The sequence below is a fragment of the Fulmarus glacialis genome, unplaced genomic scaffold (genome assembly GCF_000690835.1).
Source record: "Fulmarus glacialis isolate BGI_N327 unplaced genomic scaffold, ASM69083v1 scaffold8085, whole genome shotgun sequence".
NCBI classification, from domain to species: domain Eukaryota; kingdom Metazoa; phylum Chordata; class Aves; order Procellariiformes; family Procellariidae; genus Fulmarus; species Fulmarus glacialis.
The window spans coordinates 52,408-69,275 of NW_009212305.1; the positions used below are offsets into that span (position 1 = coordinate 52,408).

The 16,868-nt window shown below is 39.2% G+C and overlaps 1 protein-coding gene across 5 annotated transcripts in view; it reads left to right on the plus strand.

Moving 5' to 3' along the window:
* Positions 1-16,868, plus strand: part of RPS6KC1 (ribosomal protein S6 kinase, 52kDa, polypeptide 1) — an 85,192-nt gene that overhangs the window by 47,889 nt on the left and 20,435 nt on the right. For all 5 annotated transcript variants that reach the window (XM_009577836.1, XM_009577835.1, XM_009577834.1 and 2 more), the window contains 2 exons: positions 7,581-7,628; positions 9,204-9,336. In XM_009577836.1, the coding sequence (XP_009576131.1) occupies positions 7,581-7,628; positions 9,204-9,336 (181 nt within the window). The remainder of the gene's footprint in view (positions 1-7,580; positions 7,629-9,203; positions 9,337-16,868) is intronic.

Genomic DNA, 16,868 nt, shown 5'->3' on the forward strand with positions numbered 1-16,868 from the left:
ACATTGCCAGGCGTCTTTAGATCATTTTACGGATTTGAATGAGTGGCTGTGTGTATGTAAGAGATGTGGGGAAAAGGGAGCTGTAATAAACAGCACGATCGAGTACAGACATTCATTCTTGTTTCATTACAATGCTTAGAAAAAGAAACTGGCTGAAAACATGTTTGTAATGAATTCGACCAACTAGCAAGTTTTCCTCATCCAAACACAGCATAATGGAAAATAGCAGTGGCAAAAATGGTTGAAAATCTGAAACTGAGTAATAATAGTAACTATTAATACAAATAAAGAAACTTTTAAGAGCTTGTTCTATGTTTTGATAACTCTTCAGTTTCTTAAGTGACTTGCCAAGTCCTACAAAATCAAATCAACTTACAGAGTCGTCGTCAAAACTGATTTTTTGGCTCACTACCTTCCTTTCCTTATTGCCGCAGGATTATTTGTAAGCTACTGTCAAGTTTCAAGCCCCAAGTAAGAAAGCTTGCTCAACTTTAAAACGCGATCTCTCTCCCAGCTAGAGAGAGTCCTGTCCCTTCTTCCCTGCCCTCAAACACCTGCCACTTGTTTTCCTGAAGTCTTTCCATTTATACCAGTCTGAACATTTCTGTATAACCCATAGTCTCTCTCTCGCTTCTTTCTTGTTTGTCTCACTAAAATTTCTTTTAACTTCAATGAATGTTTTGTTTCATCTGACATAAAACAGTCCTAAGATTGGATAAAGTAATGCAGATTTTGCCCTTCCCTTTATAAAATAGAAATTAAATTATTGAATATTCCAGTGCAGGCTGAACTACATGTATCTTCTGGCCTCCAGAAAGAAATAATATTAGAGATATTTTCTTTTAAACCAAAATTATTTGAGTTTGTCTTCCTAACTATTACTAAGTTGCTTAGTACATAATTGGTGCCAGGCAATTACTCTGTGATGCTGAGGGGCATTTCATATCGTAAACCGTATTCTCTAGTAAAACCTGCCAGATATATTTTCTAGGTTAATATTTCACCATTTGTCATTTATTGGCCAGTATTTAGTTTGCTCTAAGAAAGTGGACTTTCCTCTCCGTTACCAACCAACTAAAAGTATTTAAAAATTTGAATTTGAAATATGCTGCTTTCTTAGCATTTGCATTATTTAAAGCTGCACCGTTTGTCTTTTAAGTACACTATTATTGCAAGTCATAGAATATACGAGCTGTAAGTTCCTTAGAATAATGGTTTGAAAGGAGGAATAATTGCAAACTGAAGATAATTCATATTGCACAGGTACAAAGATAAGCAATAATCGCATTTTTCATACATATTAGCCAAATGTAATCTCTTTTTATAACAACAGAGGGAGACGAGCGAGAGTCCGGGTGGTGTAATCTGAAAAGTGACAAGAATAAATCTGTGTTAAGTAGATCTTTTAATCCTGGTAGCCTTGACAGCCGGCACAGCTGAGGAGAGTGGGGGGAGTTGCATGCCTGCTTCTGCCTCATCGCTGCAACTGTGCCCTGAGTGCGGCACCCAGCCATGCGCCAGCCCCTGCTAAGGTTTTCTTGCAGTCCCAAGTACTCATGCTAGGATCAGGTGACCAACTTGTCTCGTTCCTGGTTGTCTGTCACTACCTGTAACAGGATTTTCCAGCTGGTGAGGTAAATGCAAGGAGAAAAATCCTAGGTGATCATCTGATACATCTTTGAGTTTGTAGGACTTTTGCTAGAGAATCTATCCTATGATAAGAGTGTGTTTGTTTAGGAGATAAGGACCAGAATTAATAGATGGCCCACTGGTGACGTTATTACATTATGTGTTTTCAGTGTAGAATGGTAATTTAATAACAAAATGGAGCTGCTTTTAAAATAATCCCTTAGCTCTGGTGTGTCTTCAAAACCTTTCTGGTATCTGGTACTGCAGTAAGAGATCCTATTCCATTTTCTTTGATCAGGCACGAGCTATTTTTCAACCCATGTTAGTGAATGTAAAGCCACATTTTTGTAAGCAAATGCGTTTTGAGGTGTTTATTTTGATCAGTGTTTAAACCTGCTCAAGTAAATAAAAAGCACAGGTGTGTTCTATGCCATGTCCTGGAAGCATGGAGCTTGGAAAAAAATCAGTAGTAGATGCTGGGCGGGGGGGAAGGGAGGGGAAAAAACCCCAGAAAAGAAAGAGGGACTGGGGAAGCAAACGTCTGCAGTGTGATAGAGGACTGCATTTATATTAAAGCCACGCGCAGGAGACCAGTGCATTTAGAGCAGTCCTTAAGTCTTCCAGTGTTGTCCCCCGTGACCTTGGTTTGGTGCTCAGTAGGGTGACTAGTGGTTCACCATGTTCTTTTTTCCTGGTGACATGCCTGTTGCCTGCCTCTGGGTTTGTGATTCCCCTTATGCTGACTTCTGCAGTGTTCCTTCAGTCTCTTATCTCAGGGCTTTGATGCATATGTTCTGAAGGTGGCCACCATGACTTTGGGTGGCAGCAGATGGTAAACCTTCAGGCTGCCACCGGCTATACTGGTGTTAAGTTGGAAACTTAACGTTTGATGAAGGATCAGCAGTGCATATGAAAGAGCTTTTGCTGCAGAAATATCTTTTAATTAAAAAAAAATTAGCATACTGAAACATTTGCTAATTTCTGTGCATTTAGAGGATCCTAAAATTAACTGTTTTCTTAAAGCTAGACTATCGTTATTTACCAGGCAGGTTTTATTTTGTTTTTCTCCAATTAATTGTACTTACTATACTGAATTGAATTGAATTTATTTTCCACTAAGCTGTTGGATACACTGTAAATCAAATCTAAGACGCTAATTTTTTTAAGTAGCTGCTGTCAGCATCAGAATTAACCCTTGACTTAGGGGGAAAAAAAAAAAAAATCACATGTAGAAAATCCTGTTTAGCATCATGAAGGGGTACTGCTATCTGCCACTTTACTGAGATGCTGCTATGCAGCGCTGCTGTGTTCACTTGTTTTTTGGGATGTGCCTGAGAGCTCAAGTGCTTGTACAAAATAGGGATGTCTGTGCTGCTGAAGACACTTACGTACGTTATATATTTATTTGTGGTAATTGCTATTTGCCTGTCAGTGTTTTTGGCCACATTGAGGTTGTCATCAATGCAGAAAAATAGGGAAAGTAAAAGCCAGCATGATGTGTAGACCTTGACTCTGTTCATACGTTAGTATTACAAATAGGATTTTCCTTTCGTGTCACAGCCTAGTTGCTCAGTGCCCAGGATTGCCCTGCTATGCATTCTTCTCCCTCCCCTCTGAGATAGGATGGTGAATGTTACAGCCGACAGCTCATTGTTAGGAGGTATTAAATATTACAAGTTACACAGTAGTCATTATCAGTGAAACAGGTTCCATCAGCTTATGAGAGCTAGGAGCAGCCTAGTCTAATGCGAGCATCTCTGTGTGATCTGCTCTGGAGAATGAACAGAATTATGCCATAGGGAATGCTATGTGGGATCCTGTTTTGTCCCATTGTGCCATTAGAGTGGAAACTTGTCACTTTGCATTTTAAAAAGAAATCTTAGAAAAAGAATTACTGAAGCACTCCCTTTTGAAATGGGAGAGAAGTGTGAAGGAATGCAAACAGGAAAGGCTTGTTGGGATAGCACTACTATCTAGAAATTGGCTGTAAAGCATGAGATGAGGAGAATAAGTTGGCATTTGGGTCAATGGCAGGCTTACTGTTACGCATTTCTGCAGCAGCCTGGTAATGCATCTAAGAGCTGCTCACCTTCCTCTGCTCTGGATGTGTGATAAAAAGTCAAGCAAATATACTTGACACCGTCTCTTTCCTGGTCTTACTCCTTCCTGAAATGTCAGTTTTCTGATAGTGATTTATTCATTCATGTAGTCCTTTAATTATTTGGGTGAATCTGGTTAAACCACTTTTTCGTAATATGCATGCAGGCTGCTTCCCCTTGAAGCAGGTTTTTTGTTTGGTAGGCCCATGTAAAGTCCACAGTCTGCCAGGGCCAAATGGAGTATCACTAGGTGAATTTCTAAAGTTACTTCTGTGGCTCTTCCTGGGCTTCTTGGAGTCCCTTTTGAGGTAAACAGTCTTGCAGAAAGGTCGGTATTGAATCAGCAAAGAAAGAATTTTCCAAGAAATGAAGTGGAGCTGTAGATGATCATCACTGGGGGAAGGTATGATGCTTGATGGGAAGGAAGAAGAAGCAAACTGGTTAGTAAGACTGGTTAGTCCATCTAGGTAGTTAACCTCAAAGGCACACAAATATTATTTGTTGTTATTAGTTATAAAACTGTAGCTGCTACTTTCATTTTGATGTTATAATATAACAGATGAAGCTATCCCTAAAGGGACCCGTTGTCTGCTTTATTCGTGTTAATGGTAGTCGTTGTATATGTCGTCTTACAGAGCGAGGGCTCGGTAATCTGTTCTGTTACACCATATGCTAATACAGTGCTGATAAGCAAGTGTGAAAAATGAAAGGGAGGAATACATTAATTGTATTTGTGCAATAAGGTATGCTATCAAAGGTAATTATTTCATGACAGTTTTAGTTATAGCAGTTGTTTTATCATGGAATAAAAGATGGCTTTAGGAGCCTTTTATTGGAAAGACAATTGTATCAAATTAGTACCAAATTAGATTTTTGTCTTTATAAAGGTGAGCAAACCCATGAGCAGTTTTTAAATTGGTGTCTTCTACTCTACAAATGAACAAATCCTGTTTGAGGGTTAAAGAAGCTATTATTCTGTCCTTTATGCTGACAGCTTCATTACTGATTGGCCTACTGTTGGTATTAAAAAAATGTTTGGCTCCTTATGATCTTTGTGCATGCAACTATAATATTAATACAGACCACGGAACTGTTCATTAAGAAATGACTTTAAATGAGGTTGATGCTTGTAAATCTGGAGAGATACAGATGTTAAATGCTGCCATTCCTTTTCATATACAGCCGGATGGCTAATAATTTCCAAGTGGCTAAAGCTCTTGTTAGCAAGCGTGCTGGTGTGTTAAGAATGGCCCTATAAATAACTTTAAGAACTGAAGTTGAAGGTGCTTCTTTTAAAGACTATTGTTAACTAAACATTATTGCCAAACAGATGGAAAGCATTCACTAGCCTGATGTTTTTAGGTCTAATTATATTATCGCCAGTCCTGTACGGCTCAGTTGAAGAGGTGTATCCAGAGGCCAATTTATAATCATTTAGCCAACACCTGTTTGGGAGATATTGACAGTCAAAGGGCACATTTAAAAAAAAAATCACATATGTTCTCGTATTTATTGCCTCAATGTGAACAGTGTCTAGTTACAAACAAACTTGGGAGAGGAAGAAGGAAAGTGACTGTAAACACATAGTTGTTTCCGAACCATTTTTATCTTCTCTTGGCACCTCTTATAAAGTGGCTTTTATTTTTCTCTTGTTCTTTTGATTTTCTTTATTGTTTGTTTGTTTGGGTGTTTTTTTAAATTTAATTTTACACTTTTTGGTTAAGCAAGGATAACAAAACCAGTTTTAGAGTTGTTATTTATTCAGTTGGTTTCCACTGTTTCTGGAAGCCCCAGGTAAGAGGCCTGAAAAGTTGTTCGGCAAACTCAGTGGCCTGGGGACATTTGCCTTTTCTTACCATGCCCTTGACATGGAAACTGTGTGTCATTCCTTTGTCAAAAAATCTCAGTAACACCGACTTCTGTTGATGTTTTTTTTTGCCAGAAGATATAGAACAGCTTTTAAAATTGGGTGCAACCCTAGTAAAAGAGGGGGTCTTTGAGATGGAGAGGTGTTTGTCACTTTATTTCTTTTAGTGAAATTTGGTGAGAGAGAAATGATTAGATAAGACTCCAGTTCTCCTCCTCTTGCTTGAGACGCTCAGGGGTGCGATGGGGAGAGTCGGAGAGCACTTTTTTGAATGCGGCCATCCCAAAGAGCAAAGGTTGCTTTGCTGTAGCTGCTGCTTGGGAGAAGCCAGCACAACCCTGCGCTGAGACCTCCCTCCTGGCCCAGCCGACTGGGCCTTTTGCACATCTCCACCTCACCTCGCTGTGGGCACTGCATGGGACGGCTGTTTCTGCAGTTCCCTTGGCGTGGTGAAAGTCAGCATGTCAACCTGGTAGACTTCACCCTTTCAGAGATAGCAGGGCATGACTACGTCACTGCCCCACACAGCAGGGAGATAAGGGAATCTGTGTGCTGTGTTGTCCTTCTCCTGCCACCTGATGAATCCAACACCATGTTCCTCCTGACATGTCATTCCTCTGCAAGAAGTCTTTTTTAGTGTGAGCTGACTTGGTCTTCACTGCGTCTTGTCTGTTGACTTGGAGTTGCTGCATCTTGTCTATTGAACTCAGTTTGGTAACGCCAGTGCTGGCATTTGCAGCCCTTTAGGTGTTTGATTTTGCAGCCTAAATATTTTGGTATAACTGTATGTGAATATTTGTACTGGAAGTTTGCAATGTCTATTGTAAATAAACAGTGAGTGCACCCTCTTGTTCTTGTTCCTAGAGGAGGGTTGGGCTTGTGCTGCTTGTGTGGCTGTCTTGCAGCTGGTGCTTTTCAAGTACATCTGTGTTCTTGAAGTTTGAAAACGATTCATTCCTCAGCAGGGTGATTTGAACTCAGAGATGCGGAGGGTTCCAGCTCCCTAAAGATGCAGTTTCCCAAATATATACACACATATATATTTTTCTTTGTTTTGTTTTCAACACATAAATAAATGGACCTTGCTAAGAGGGTAGTTGTTATTTAGTACTTCTCTCACTTCTGTGCTGTGTTCAAAGTGCTTTCAGTAGAGGTGATGCGCTCCTAACAGAGATGCTCTCTGCAGCTGTAGGTGTTCTCCCCTCTGCGGAGAACCCATCCACTCTTTGCTCACTAAATAAATCCTCTTGTTTTTGTTGTTACCTTAATACTAGTTTACAGTAGCACAAAGGGACTTCCTTGCAGCCATTTCTGTTGTGGCTTATGAGTGCTGCAAAACAAAAAGGCAGTGGAGGAATGAGGCAGCAGTGACTATACAGTTGATAAAACTTTTTTTTTTTTGTGGCCTGGGCATGTGTGTGGCCAGCTTTTAGTTTAGCTTCCTGGAAAGCAGGTATGTAGCCACCCCACAAAAAAAAACCCCGCAAAAAACCCCTCTGGTAACGCACTGGTAGGCAACACATTTGGTGTATAGGAAGCCTGATGGGGAAAAGCATTGCACTGGGAAGATAGGTACAGTGAGGATTAAGTGAAGTGACATAGGAAGGTAATGCTATATAAAGGTTACTTTTTGTGCTTCATTGTGTTGCTACCATTGCATTTCTATAAATTGGGTTCTGCTAGATTATTGCTGTAATTATAAAGTACTAGTTATTTCTGTTACCAAGTTAAGATTCATCCTTTAAGTTAGCTGATTGGGAATCAGGTGGCATTCTGGTCATTCTCTAGAGATCTATATCCTCAATCACATTTCTTTCCTAAAAAAAGACTGGTTATCAAATGCATGCTGCAGGGCTTTAATTTTTTTTTAATCATTACTTTATATCACTTCCATTGTAACAATATTCAACATTAGATTTAAGAACTGTGTGTTGTTAACTTACTTATGTGAATCTTAAATATTTATCTGAATATTTTTTGCTTAGGTTTTGCTTGTAATGGACACTAGAACACAGCAGACTTTTATACTGAAGGTGAGTAAAGTCTCTCTAAACAGTTTGGCCTCTTAAATTACACCACCACACAAAGATCAATTTGCATCTAATATATAGAGTTATCTCTGCAATATATTGTTATGTTAATACATATATCCCTATTAAGCACACTGGAATTCTTTTTGTTGGTATTCAGTTGCTTTCCCTTCTTTTCTCTGTAATGGCTCTAGTTTACTCACTTGAGTTGCCACCGGTTATTGAGGCCAACATCTTAGCAGGCTTCACTAAAGAATCACAGTTTCAGTGTGCTGCTTAAAACATCTGTAAAGCCCTAGGGGCTCAGGACATGCGCAGGCTGCCGATGAAGGTGAAAATTCTCCTTAGCCCAAGTACATCCACAACACTTTGTGTTTGGTCTTCCCTTAGCAGAATAATATGATACTGGCCAAAGTGGATTCTGGATGAAATGGACAACTGGTCTTATTCAAAATTGCTTTCCTATGTTTTACATCAATAGGCTGTGAAAACTGAGTTTAGTGTTACTAAACATTTGAATTAACGAATAGTTAATTGGTCAGAATAAAATTTTTCACATTACTCTCTTGTGTTTCAGAATGCTCAGATCAAGATCCCAATATGCTTGGAGCATCTGTGATGCTGAGAATTAGTTTAGTATGAGTATTGCTATTGTGGCCGTAATTTCAGGCTCCCCTTGACGTGAATTCCACTGCTGATGGGAGGAAGAGCTGAAAAACCATGTCCCAAACATGGAGCTCTAATTAGTTGTTAACATTTTGTGACTTCGCTTCAGGTCTGGCTTATAACCCTGCCTTAACTTTGTGCATCTCGCCTTTGAAATTGTTTGTCTTAAGTATATGCAGGGTACAGAAAACCTGTTTGTTCCTCAGAAAGGATTATTTGTGAATATTGTATATTAGAACCTCACTTTATCAACTGGCAGATAGGGTAACATTGAATTTCCCATTTAACTGCTTATGTTTATCAATATTGTAATAGGTCACACTATTGACATAATTTTTTTTCCCTCTTTCTCTCTCTTCTCCCTTTTTCCCTCTCACATCAATTTTTTCACTTCTGGCAACTTCCTCTCTGTGCTACCTCCCCAGAAATCATTACCTCTCAAGGAGACTAATCCTTTCCTTTCCTTTTTGTTGTGGTGGTTGTTGTCTTTAGTAAAGTACAATGGAAATGTGAGGATTACCTGTAAGGCTAAGGCATTCTTTTGTCTTTAGAACTTGAATTGAATTTTTCTTTAATAGTGTCTTTTGGTCACACACAAAAATAAAATTTTAAAAAAAGGTCACAGGGAAATAACTGAGTGTCATCCTGATGACTTAGTTTGAGAGAGATTCTAATAAAAACATTGACCCATGTAATTGATTTTAATGGCAGCTTTGTGCCATCTTCTGTTCTCTGGAAATGCGCCAGATGCCATCAGCACAGCCTCGGGGGACTGAGGGGCATAGAGCAGCAGATGAGTGGTTTCTCTGAAGCCCAGAGTAACTCGGATAGATTAGTTTGGTTGATAAACACAGAGCACAGCAGGCTCCAAAGGCAACTGAGGGTACAACTGACCTTTTTGTTCTCTGTCAGGGTCTAAGGAAAAGTAGTGAGTACAGCAGGAGCAGAACGACCATCATCCCCCGCTGTGTGCCCAACATGGTGTGTCTGCACAAGTACATCATCTCCGAGGAGTCTGTCTTTCTCGTGTTACAGCATGCAGAAGGTTTGTCTCTCGTTTAAGTATATTGCTGAAAAGAGTCAAAGGTTTAAGTTTTAATCAATGGTACATTTCATTGTCAAATTAATCTCTTATACATCTAATTAAAATATTTTTAGTGTGCCTAAGAGGTGTCTTGTAAGACACCCCACTCTCATCCTCCGTCCCTCTCCCTTTTCCCTCCCTCATCCTGCGGTGGATCTGATTCCTGTTTCAAATGGCCTCAAATCCTGATGGGTTACTTGAATTGTAGCAATATTGAAAGCTTCCAACTGTTTATTTTCTACAAGAGAGTGAGTGCTTTGACTGCAACAACTATCTGCAGTTTTTACAGTCATCTCTCGGAGATAAAGTCTTTGGCTACTTTTGTAAACTTTGGCAAGTAAATCTTTTTAGCATCTTATAGTTAAAATGACAACTATTCATACAAGAATTTAGTAAATCTCTGATAAAAACCATGAACATTTGCCTGTTGATTAATATTGCATAGTTATTCTGATCTGGATTTTTAAGAAAATAGCTAGTGGCATCATACAGGAGTTCAAAGCAGAACCACGGAGTTGTGCCTTCAAACCATTTATAAAATTCCTGTTAAATGTACAGGGAACAGGTGGCACAAAATAATTACATTTTGATTTTTTTGGTCTAACACCTGGATTTAAATATTCCCTAAATGTAATTACCCATATTTGTTTAGAATGAGTGCAGAATATAAATGTTGGGATTGCTAATAGTCCTCTTTTTAGGAAATGTTAATAATTCAGTCAGAATGGATGATGTGAAGGAACTAAGCTAACTGCTAGAGAAGATAATTTTATTACATTGAATATTATTTCTTTTTTTTCTAGTAACTTAGATTTTGGCTTTTTCATGAACAATATGTCGCATAAGGCCAGTTAAAGTTAACTTTACAACATGAATGACTGTTTCTGCTATGTGTGACTTACTCTTGCCGTGAGCAGTGATGCATGAAGAAAGGCTTCACATTACAGTATACTGCCTGATGGTGATCTTGAGGGTTTACAGATCTTTGCTCTGTACAATGCTACTTTTCTTGAGGTGTGTGTAATTCAGCTGAATGGAGACTCTCACCTGAACTGTGATCTCCATATAAGCTAGTACGTTTTTTTTTGAGAAATAATATTTAAAAAAAACCCCAAAACAAAAAAAACCCACAACCCAACCTTGTCAGATACCAGCTGTCCTTAAGCCTATGATAATCAAAGGATTAGAGATAGGATAAAATAATAGTTTAAAAAAAAAGGTTCCTAGTATTTCTGCAATTTCTGAAGACTTACAGTTTTGCTCTTCTCCTCAGGAAAAACGTTCTTTCTCAAGACAGATGGAAAACTGGGTGAAGAAGTAGTGGAATTTGGGGGGAGTAGTGGTCAGATGGAGAGAACAAAAATTTTAAGGAAGGCTTAACGTGACCAGCTGACAAAGATGATCTCCTGGAAGTGATAATTTTATTGTGACAACAGTCAGAAAAATGGAGACGTTGTGTGATCAGAGCTCTTGCATTTAAGAACAGAAACCTTAGCTTAACATTTGGGATGGATGGGGTGTTGTCCTGAAAAAGGAATGACTCTCTCCTGGTCATCTTTGACATAGTCACAAATCCAGTGAAATGTGCTTGGCCTGAATGTCTTGCTCTTACCAACATTGGCTGTAACATGTTTTGAGTTCTATGGAGGAAGGATTTTTAATTTACTGAGTGCCTTCTAAATCAGGTTTGTGAAACACACAGCCTTGTGCAGCACCCCACACCATTTGTTTGATCTGCCAACAGTGGAGGTGGTGTCTGTCAAACATCCTCATTTTGGCTGGCCAGGCAGTGAACACATACTTGGAGGCAGTGTTGTGGTTTAACCCCAGCTGGCAACTAAGCACCACACAGCCGCTCGCACACTCTCCCCGGTGGTATGGGGGAGAGAATCAGAAGAGTAAAAGTGAGAAAACTCGTGAGTTGAGATAAAGATAGTTTAATAGGTAAAGCAAAAGCCGTGCACACAAGCAAAGCAAAACAAGGAATTCATTCACTCCTTCCCATCGGCAGGCGGGGGGGTTTTGCCGGGAAAGCAGGGCTCCATCACGCGTAACGGTTACTTGGGAAGACAAACGCCATCACTGTGAACATCCCCCCCTTCCTCCTTCTTCCGCCAGCTTTATATGCTGAGCATGACGTCATATGGTATGGAATATCCCTTTGGTCAGTTGGAGTCAGCTGTCCCAGCTGCGTCCCCTCCCAGCTTCTTGTGCACCCCCAGCCTGCTCGCTGGTGGGGTGGGGTGAGAGACAGAAAAGGCCTTGACTCTGTGGAAGCACTGCTCAGCAGTAACTAAAAGGTCCCTGTATTATCAACACTGTTTCCAGCACAAATCCAAAACATAGCCCCATACTTAGCTACTATGAAGAAAATCAACTCTATCCCAGCCAAAACCAGCACAGGCAGCCACATGTTGTCTTTCTCCCAGCTGTGGGTCTAACGCATGCAAGTAGGAGACATGGGAGGGAGATGGGTCATTTTGAGGTGGAGTTGGGAGAGGAGATGCAGACGAGATGAGTGCTTTCTACAAGGAGAGCTCTGAAGAGGAACAGGGGGTAGGGAGCGTGGGAAGAAATGGGGAGCATTGCAGAGAGGATGGAGGACTGGCAGGCTGTGCTGGGGAGGAAGGGGAGAGCTGCAGGGACCAGGAGGGATTTTGATGTGGGTGAGGGCTGTTGGTAATACACGATACATGGGTTCACTTGACTTGGACACTTGTGGGTGTAAGTTATAAACTGCGTAAGGTTTTCCCTCATTTTCTGATAAAGCAGCAAGTAGTTTGGAAATGGATTCATCTCTATCTTTGTTTGCAAACCATTCAAAAATTATGATGAGCTATAAGGACTTTTCCCTGATTTTCAGGGAATTAACAAAATTAATTTCTTTAAGGATAGTCTCCTGCTTTCATGAACTTATTGACAGGGCTCAGAACAGGCAAAGGGAGAGGAAAAGGAGTGATATATTCTGTTCTAAAGAGGGATAGCTGGGGTACAAAGTCATGAGTAAATTGCCTGAGAATGCATACAAAAGGTGTAGGGCTTGATCCCAAATACCTAATCGGGGTGATAATTTTTTGTTGCCTCTAGAACTGCATGGCCTCTGCACATCACCCTGTCCCAGGAGACTGATGCTGGAAAGTGATTCAGGAGAAAGGCTTCATTTTCAAGCTTTGGAATCCCTATCGATAGAGCTGTCTTAAAATTTCATCCATCTCAGACCAAATATAAATAGTGAAGGTACTTGTAGTTTATTTTGGGAAAGGATAGAAATTTCTAGGACAATGCTTTTTAAGTGATAGTCTCTGAAATTTTATTCCATAACTTCATGAATGATCTTAACATTCATACTCCAAGTAGTTCTTTTCCAATAGGAAAGAAGATAGTGCCAGTCAAATTTAGAGGTATATTACTTTGTGATGATTTATTATGTTAGGTATGTTAGCTGCACCATTGGAAAGTTCAAGAGTAAAATATTAATTTTAGCAAATTCAGAGGAGGTTTTAATGTACAGACATTATGTATTTGCTAAGCAGCTTTCCTGTTCATAGTAAATTTTAGCTATATTATTATGTGCAGCACTACTGGGTTTTGTATGGAATTCTGAAAGCTTGATCCCAGACTCTTGCTCAAGATGAAGACTTTTTCTTTTTTTTTTTTTTTTTTTTTTTTTTTTTTTTAAATCATGATGCCATTGCATGCTCAGAATTGGTGAGTGAGGTCTTGGGTTCTCTTACAGTCTTTTCTCATGGCCACAGTTGGAGGCTTCAAGGGTGTCTCAGAAGCACGAAAGTCCATAAAGTTATCTTGTAGCTTTGTTGGAAAGCACTTGGCAAATTCTAGTGTGGTAGAGAGCCAATCTGATGTTAATAAGGCCTCGCTTCTTCTTGGCAGTACTAACTCCAGAAATTTTAGAAACAGATGCTTCAAAAATAGGCTGGGGGGCTTCCATGGGACATCAAAGTTTAAGTGGCTGTTAGAAGCTGTCAAATCTCTTTAATCATAAACAAGCTGGAGTTCCTCTCAATCTGGAGAGCACTCAAGAAACTTCATGCTGAAGAGGCTTGCCGCACGCAGGAATTGATAGACAGCAAGGTGGTAGCATTCTGGCTTGCAAAGCTGAGGATTTGTCGTTAGGAAAGGAGATAGTGCTAGCTGTAAAGATTTGACAGCGATCGGAAAATGCAGGAAAGGTGATACGGTCCTTGGCAAGTGACTTTTTCAGGAGGCTGCTTTGAAGTAATAGCTTTTGCTCAAAGTGCACTGGGAAGTGGGAGCTTTGCCTAAACTAGCAAACTTTGTAGCAGAGGTTCACCAGCAGCAGTGGAAGCAGCTGTGTATATAAGACTCTGGTGTTTGTAACTACTGTCATGTTAGAGATTAGGTTGGAGATTAGCTTCCAATTCATGTGTACGCTGCAACCCCACTGTGGCTGCCATTGGGATGCCGTGAAACATTATTGTTGTATCATGGTAGTACCTACATGTCTGGTTCCCTTTTGGCCTAGAAACTGTACAAGCAGAATTTTATGTAGTCATTGTATATTAACATGATGAAGTTTACCAGTAGACATGTCTTTATTGAAGAGGAGGACAGTGATTCTAAGAAAAGCACAAGACTGTTCTTTTTCCAGCAAGGAAGAATATTAATTTGCATGAGGTGCATGACTTATGATTGGTACTCCTGGCCATAAACAAATTCTTATGCAGTGATGTACAGAGTTAGGCCCGGTTTTGGAGAATAATTTAAACAGATGTCTTTCAGTTTTTCTTCCCTATCCGATCACAATTATTTGGAAGCCTGGATTATTCACTTTGACTTTGTTTGGGATTTCCTAAATACAATGATTGCTGCATTCTTAGCTGTATTCCAGTTCTGCAGGAATTGGAGTATATCATCCTTCAGAGTAAACTCATGGGCCAAGCTAGCAAAAGCCATTGATTTATTTTGGAATATGTCTCCTTAGTCAGCCAGTCTTTCAGGATGTGAAGCTGAAATGTTAAGTGTCTGAGCACCGGGTGAGGAAAAATCCAACAGGTCATAAATTTTTCTTGTCAGCTAGAACAAAAACATGTTTAGGAGACTAAATTTGCTGATCTGTTAGGTTTCATTTTATCCTATGATACGTACTGTATAGTCTCTGTAATCTTCTTCTCTTTGATCTTCCTGCGTCAAGTGCTATTAATAACAAAAAACTGCAGAAATGTTTGAAAGAATATAAAAATATTATGGAACTAAAAAGATTCCTAGCCAGCTTCATCACTTGGTCACTTTATGCTGAAATTTCCTGTTGATTATTTTGGACACTAACTTTTTAGATTCTGCCTCTCAAAGCAGAGGTATAACCTCCAGAGTGCTGGAAATGTGGTTAAGTAAGGCAATTCTAATAAGTAATTTTACATTGAATAACTGCAGAAGAATGTAGAGCATGGTGATTTTTGTGTGCTAATAAAACCAGAAAGAGTGAACTAGGCTGGTTGTAGAGTCAGTTCATGGTAGAAGAAAATAATCTTAATAATTAGTTATGTTAATACTGTACTTCTGAAACACTAATAAACTTTAGCTTAAAACGGTAGCTTTTATAATTATTTAGTATGTTAGACTATTTGACAATGACTGAAGCTTACTTGTTTGGATTGATTTCTGTAATTTTAGTTTTTATAGATTCCTGATACTATATTAGCATGGCTTGCTAATGGGTTTTCTTGATCTTACACAACACATGGGGAGAGGGGGAAAGATTATTAGTATGTCATTCATAAAGGCGTAATTATATACCCAGATACAAATATCACTCTTGTTTGACCCCAAATTGGACATTTTCAGAAAGGAATAAAATTGTTGTTTTTCACTATAGAACACAATTATTGAATAGCATTTATTTACGTATTTCCACTTGACCAGGAGGCCAGTCTTGAAATATTTGTATGTAAACATATTTGGACATAATAAATTTTTTTTTGTATTTACTTGCATTTAACTCTAAATTGGAGTTGCAGTAAGTAGTCATTTCCACTGTGATTTCTAAGTCCAAGTGATTATTAATGAGCAACTTCTTTTTTAAAAAGGTAAGATAATATATTTACAAATAGAGAATGAGTCATTGTTGCAGTTCTGTCAGTTTTCACAGGTGGACAGTGGTGAACTCCTGAATACTGTAAGGGTAAAGAGATTTTTTTGTCTTTTGCAAATTCTGGGTTTGCTGAAAGCATTTGAAATTGAACATTTTTAAAAACATAGTCCGAACCTCTTGACTCTTCCAGTGATTCTCCTGTGGGGTTTTGAAGGGTTGATCTCAACACATCTATTTTCCTTCCTTAATCCTTGGGTCATCTTCTTAAGCAACGCTCAGACTTTGAGTAGAGGCCAAAATCTAGTGGAGGCTGCAAGAAATCTTGCATGAAGTGAGGTGGAGGGAGCCGAAGACAGGAGTTGTCCTGAAAGCAGTTTGACCTGTCTATAGGTGAAAAGCTAAGTTGTGTGAGGATAATTCTTGCACTTTTCATACTGCCAGGCAGCCCAGCCCCTTCCTACCTTAATATAGGGGTATGAAACATTTATGTCAGTGAGAGCTGTTCAGGTGTCACACGTAAAAGCACACCTGGTGTCCAGTAATGACACAGGAGAAAAACGTGACAATAGATCAATAAGGTTTTGAGCTTTCAGCTCAACCCAGGCCTCCATTAGAAAGACCTTTTCTTACTACTTGCATCTGAGGAAAGACTGATGGTGCTAACATTTGCATTAAAGCTGTGCCTGGAGGCTGAGGTTCTGTTGTGCCAGGCACTGTCCAAAATGTAAAGTGGGTCTTCGTGGATCATGTTCTGTGAATACCCTTTGAAACCTGAGATTTGTGTTTTAATAAGAAATTTGTGAAGCACAAATAATAAACACTAGTAATATGAAGACGGAAAAATTTAGCATTTGCTTGTACTAATTAGTATAATGCAGGTGGGATGGGCAGACTTTGTGTTTTATTAAATGCTACAGGGGCGTGGTTGTCAAATGAGATTTTATTGTTTGGTATGAAATGACCCTGAATAATTCCATGCCTTGTTAATAAACTGGGCAAAGTTGTTTTGCAAGCACTGTTTACTTAAAGTAATTTAATTGAAATTTTTAAGAAAATTAATTGTTATAAAAATATTGCTCCATCAGAATCTTGGGGTAAAATTAAACTTTTGTGTTGCTTCTTTTGTCATGGATGAAAGTGTGGAAAAGAGAAGAAAGTCTTTCACACATATATAAAAATACGTGTGTTCTCACTTGCTCTCTTTCTCGTTCTCTTTTCTGTTGTTTTCTCTCCTTGCCATTCCATAGCAAACGCATGAATAAATGTAAAAGTGTAATATTAGAAAAAGAATTATTGATGATTATGGAATGATCAACTTTTGTTTTTACCAAATCAGTTTAAAACCAGTAATTCTGAAGTCCTATGCAAGCTGCAGGGCTCATAAGGCGTGGCGGTGCCCTGGCTCTGCCTTTGCCCTGCTGAA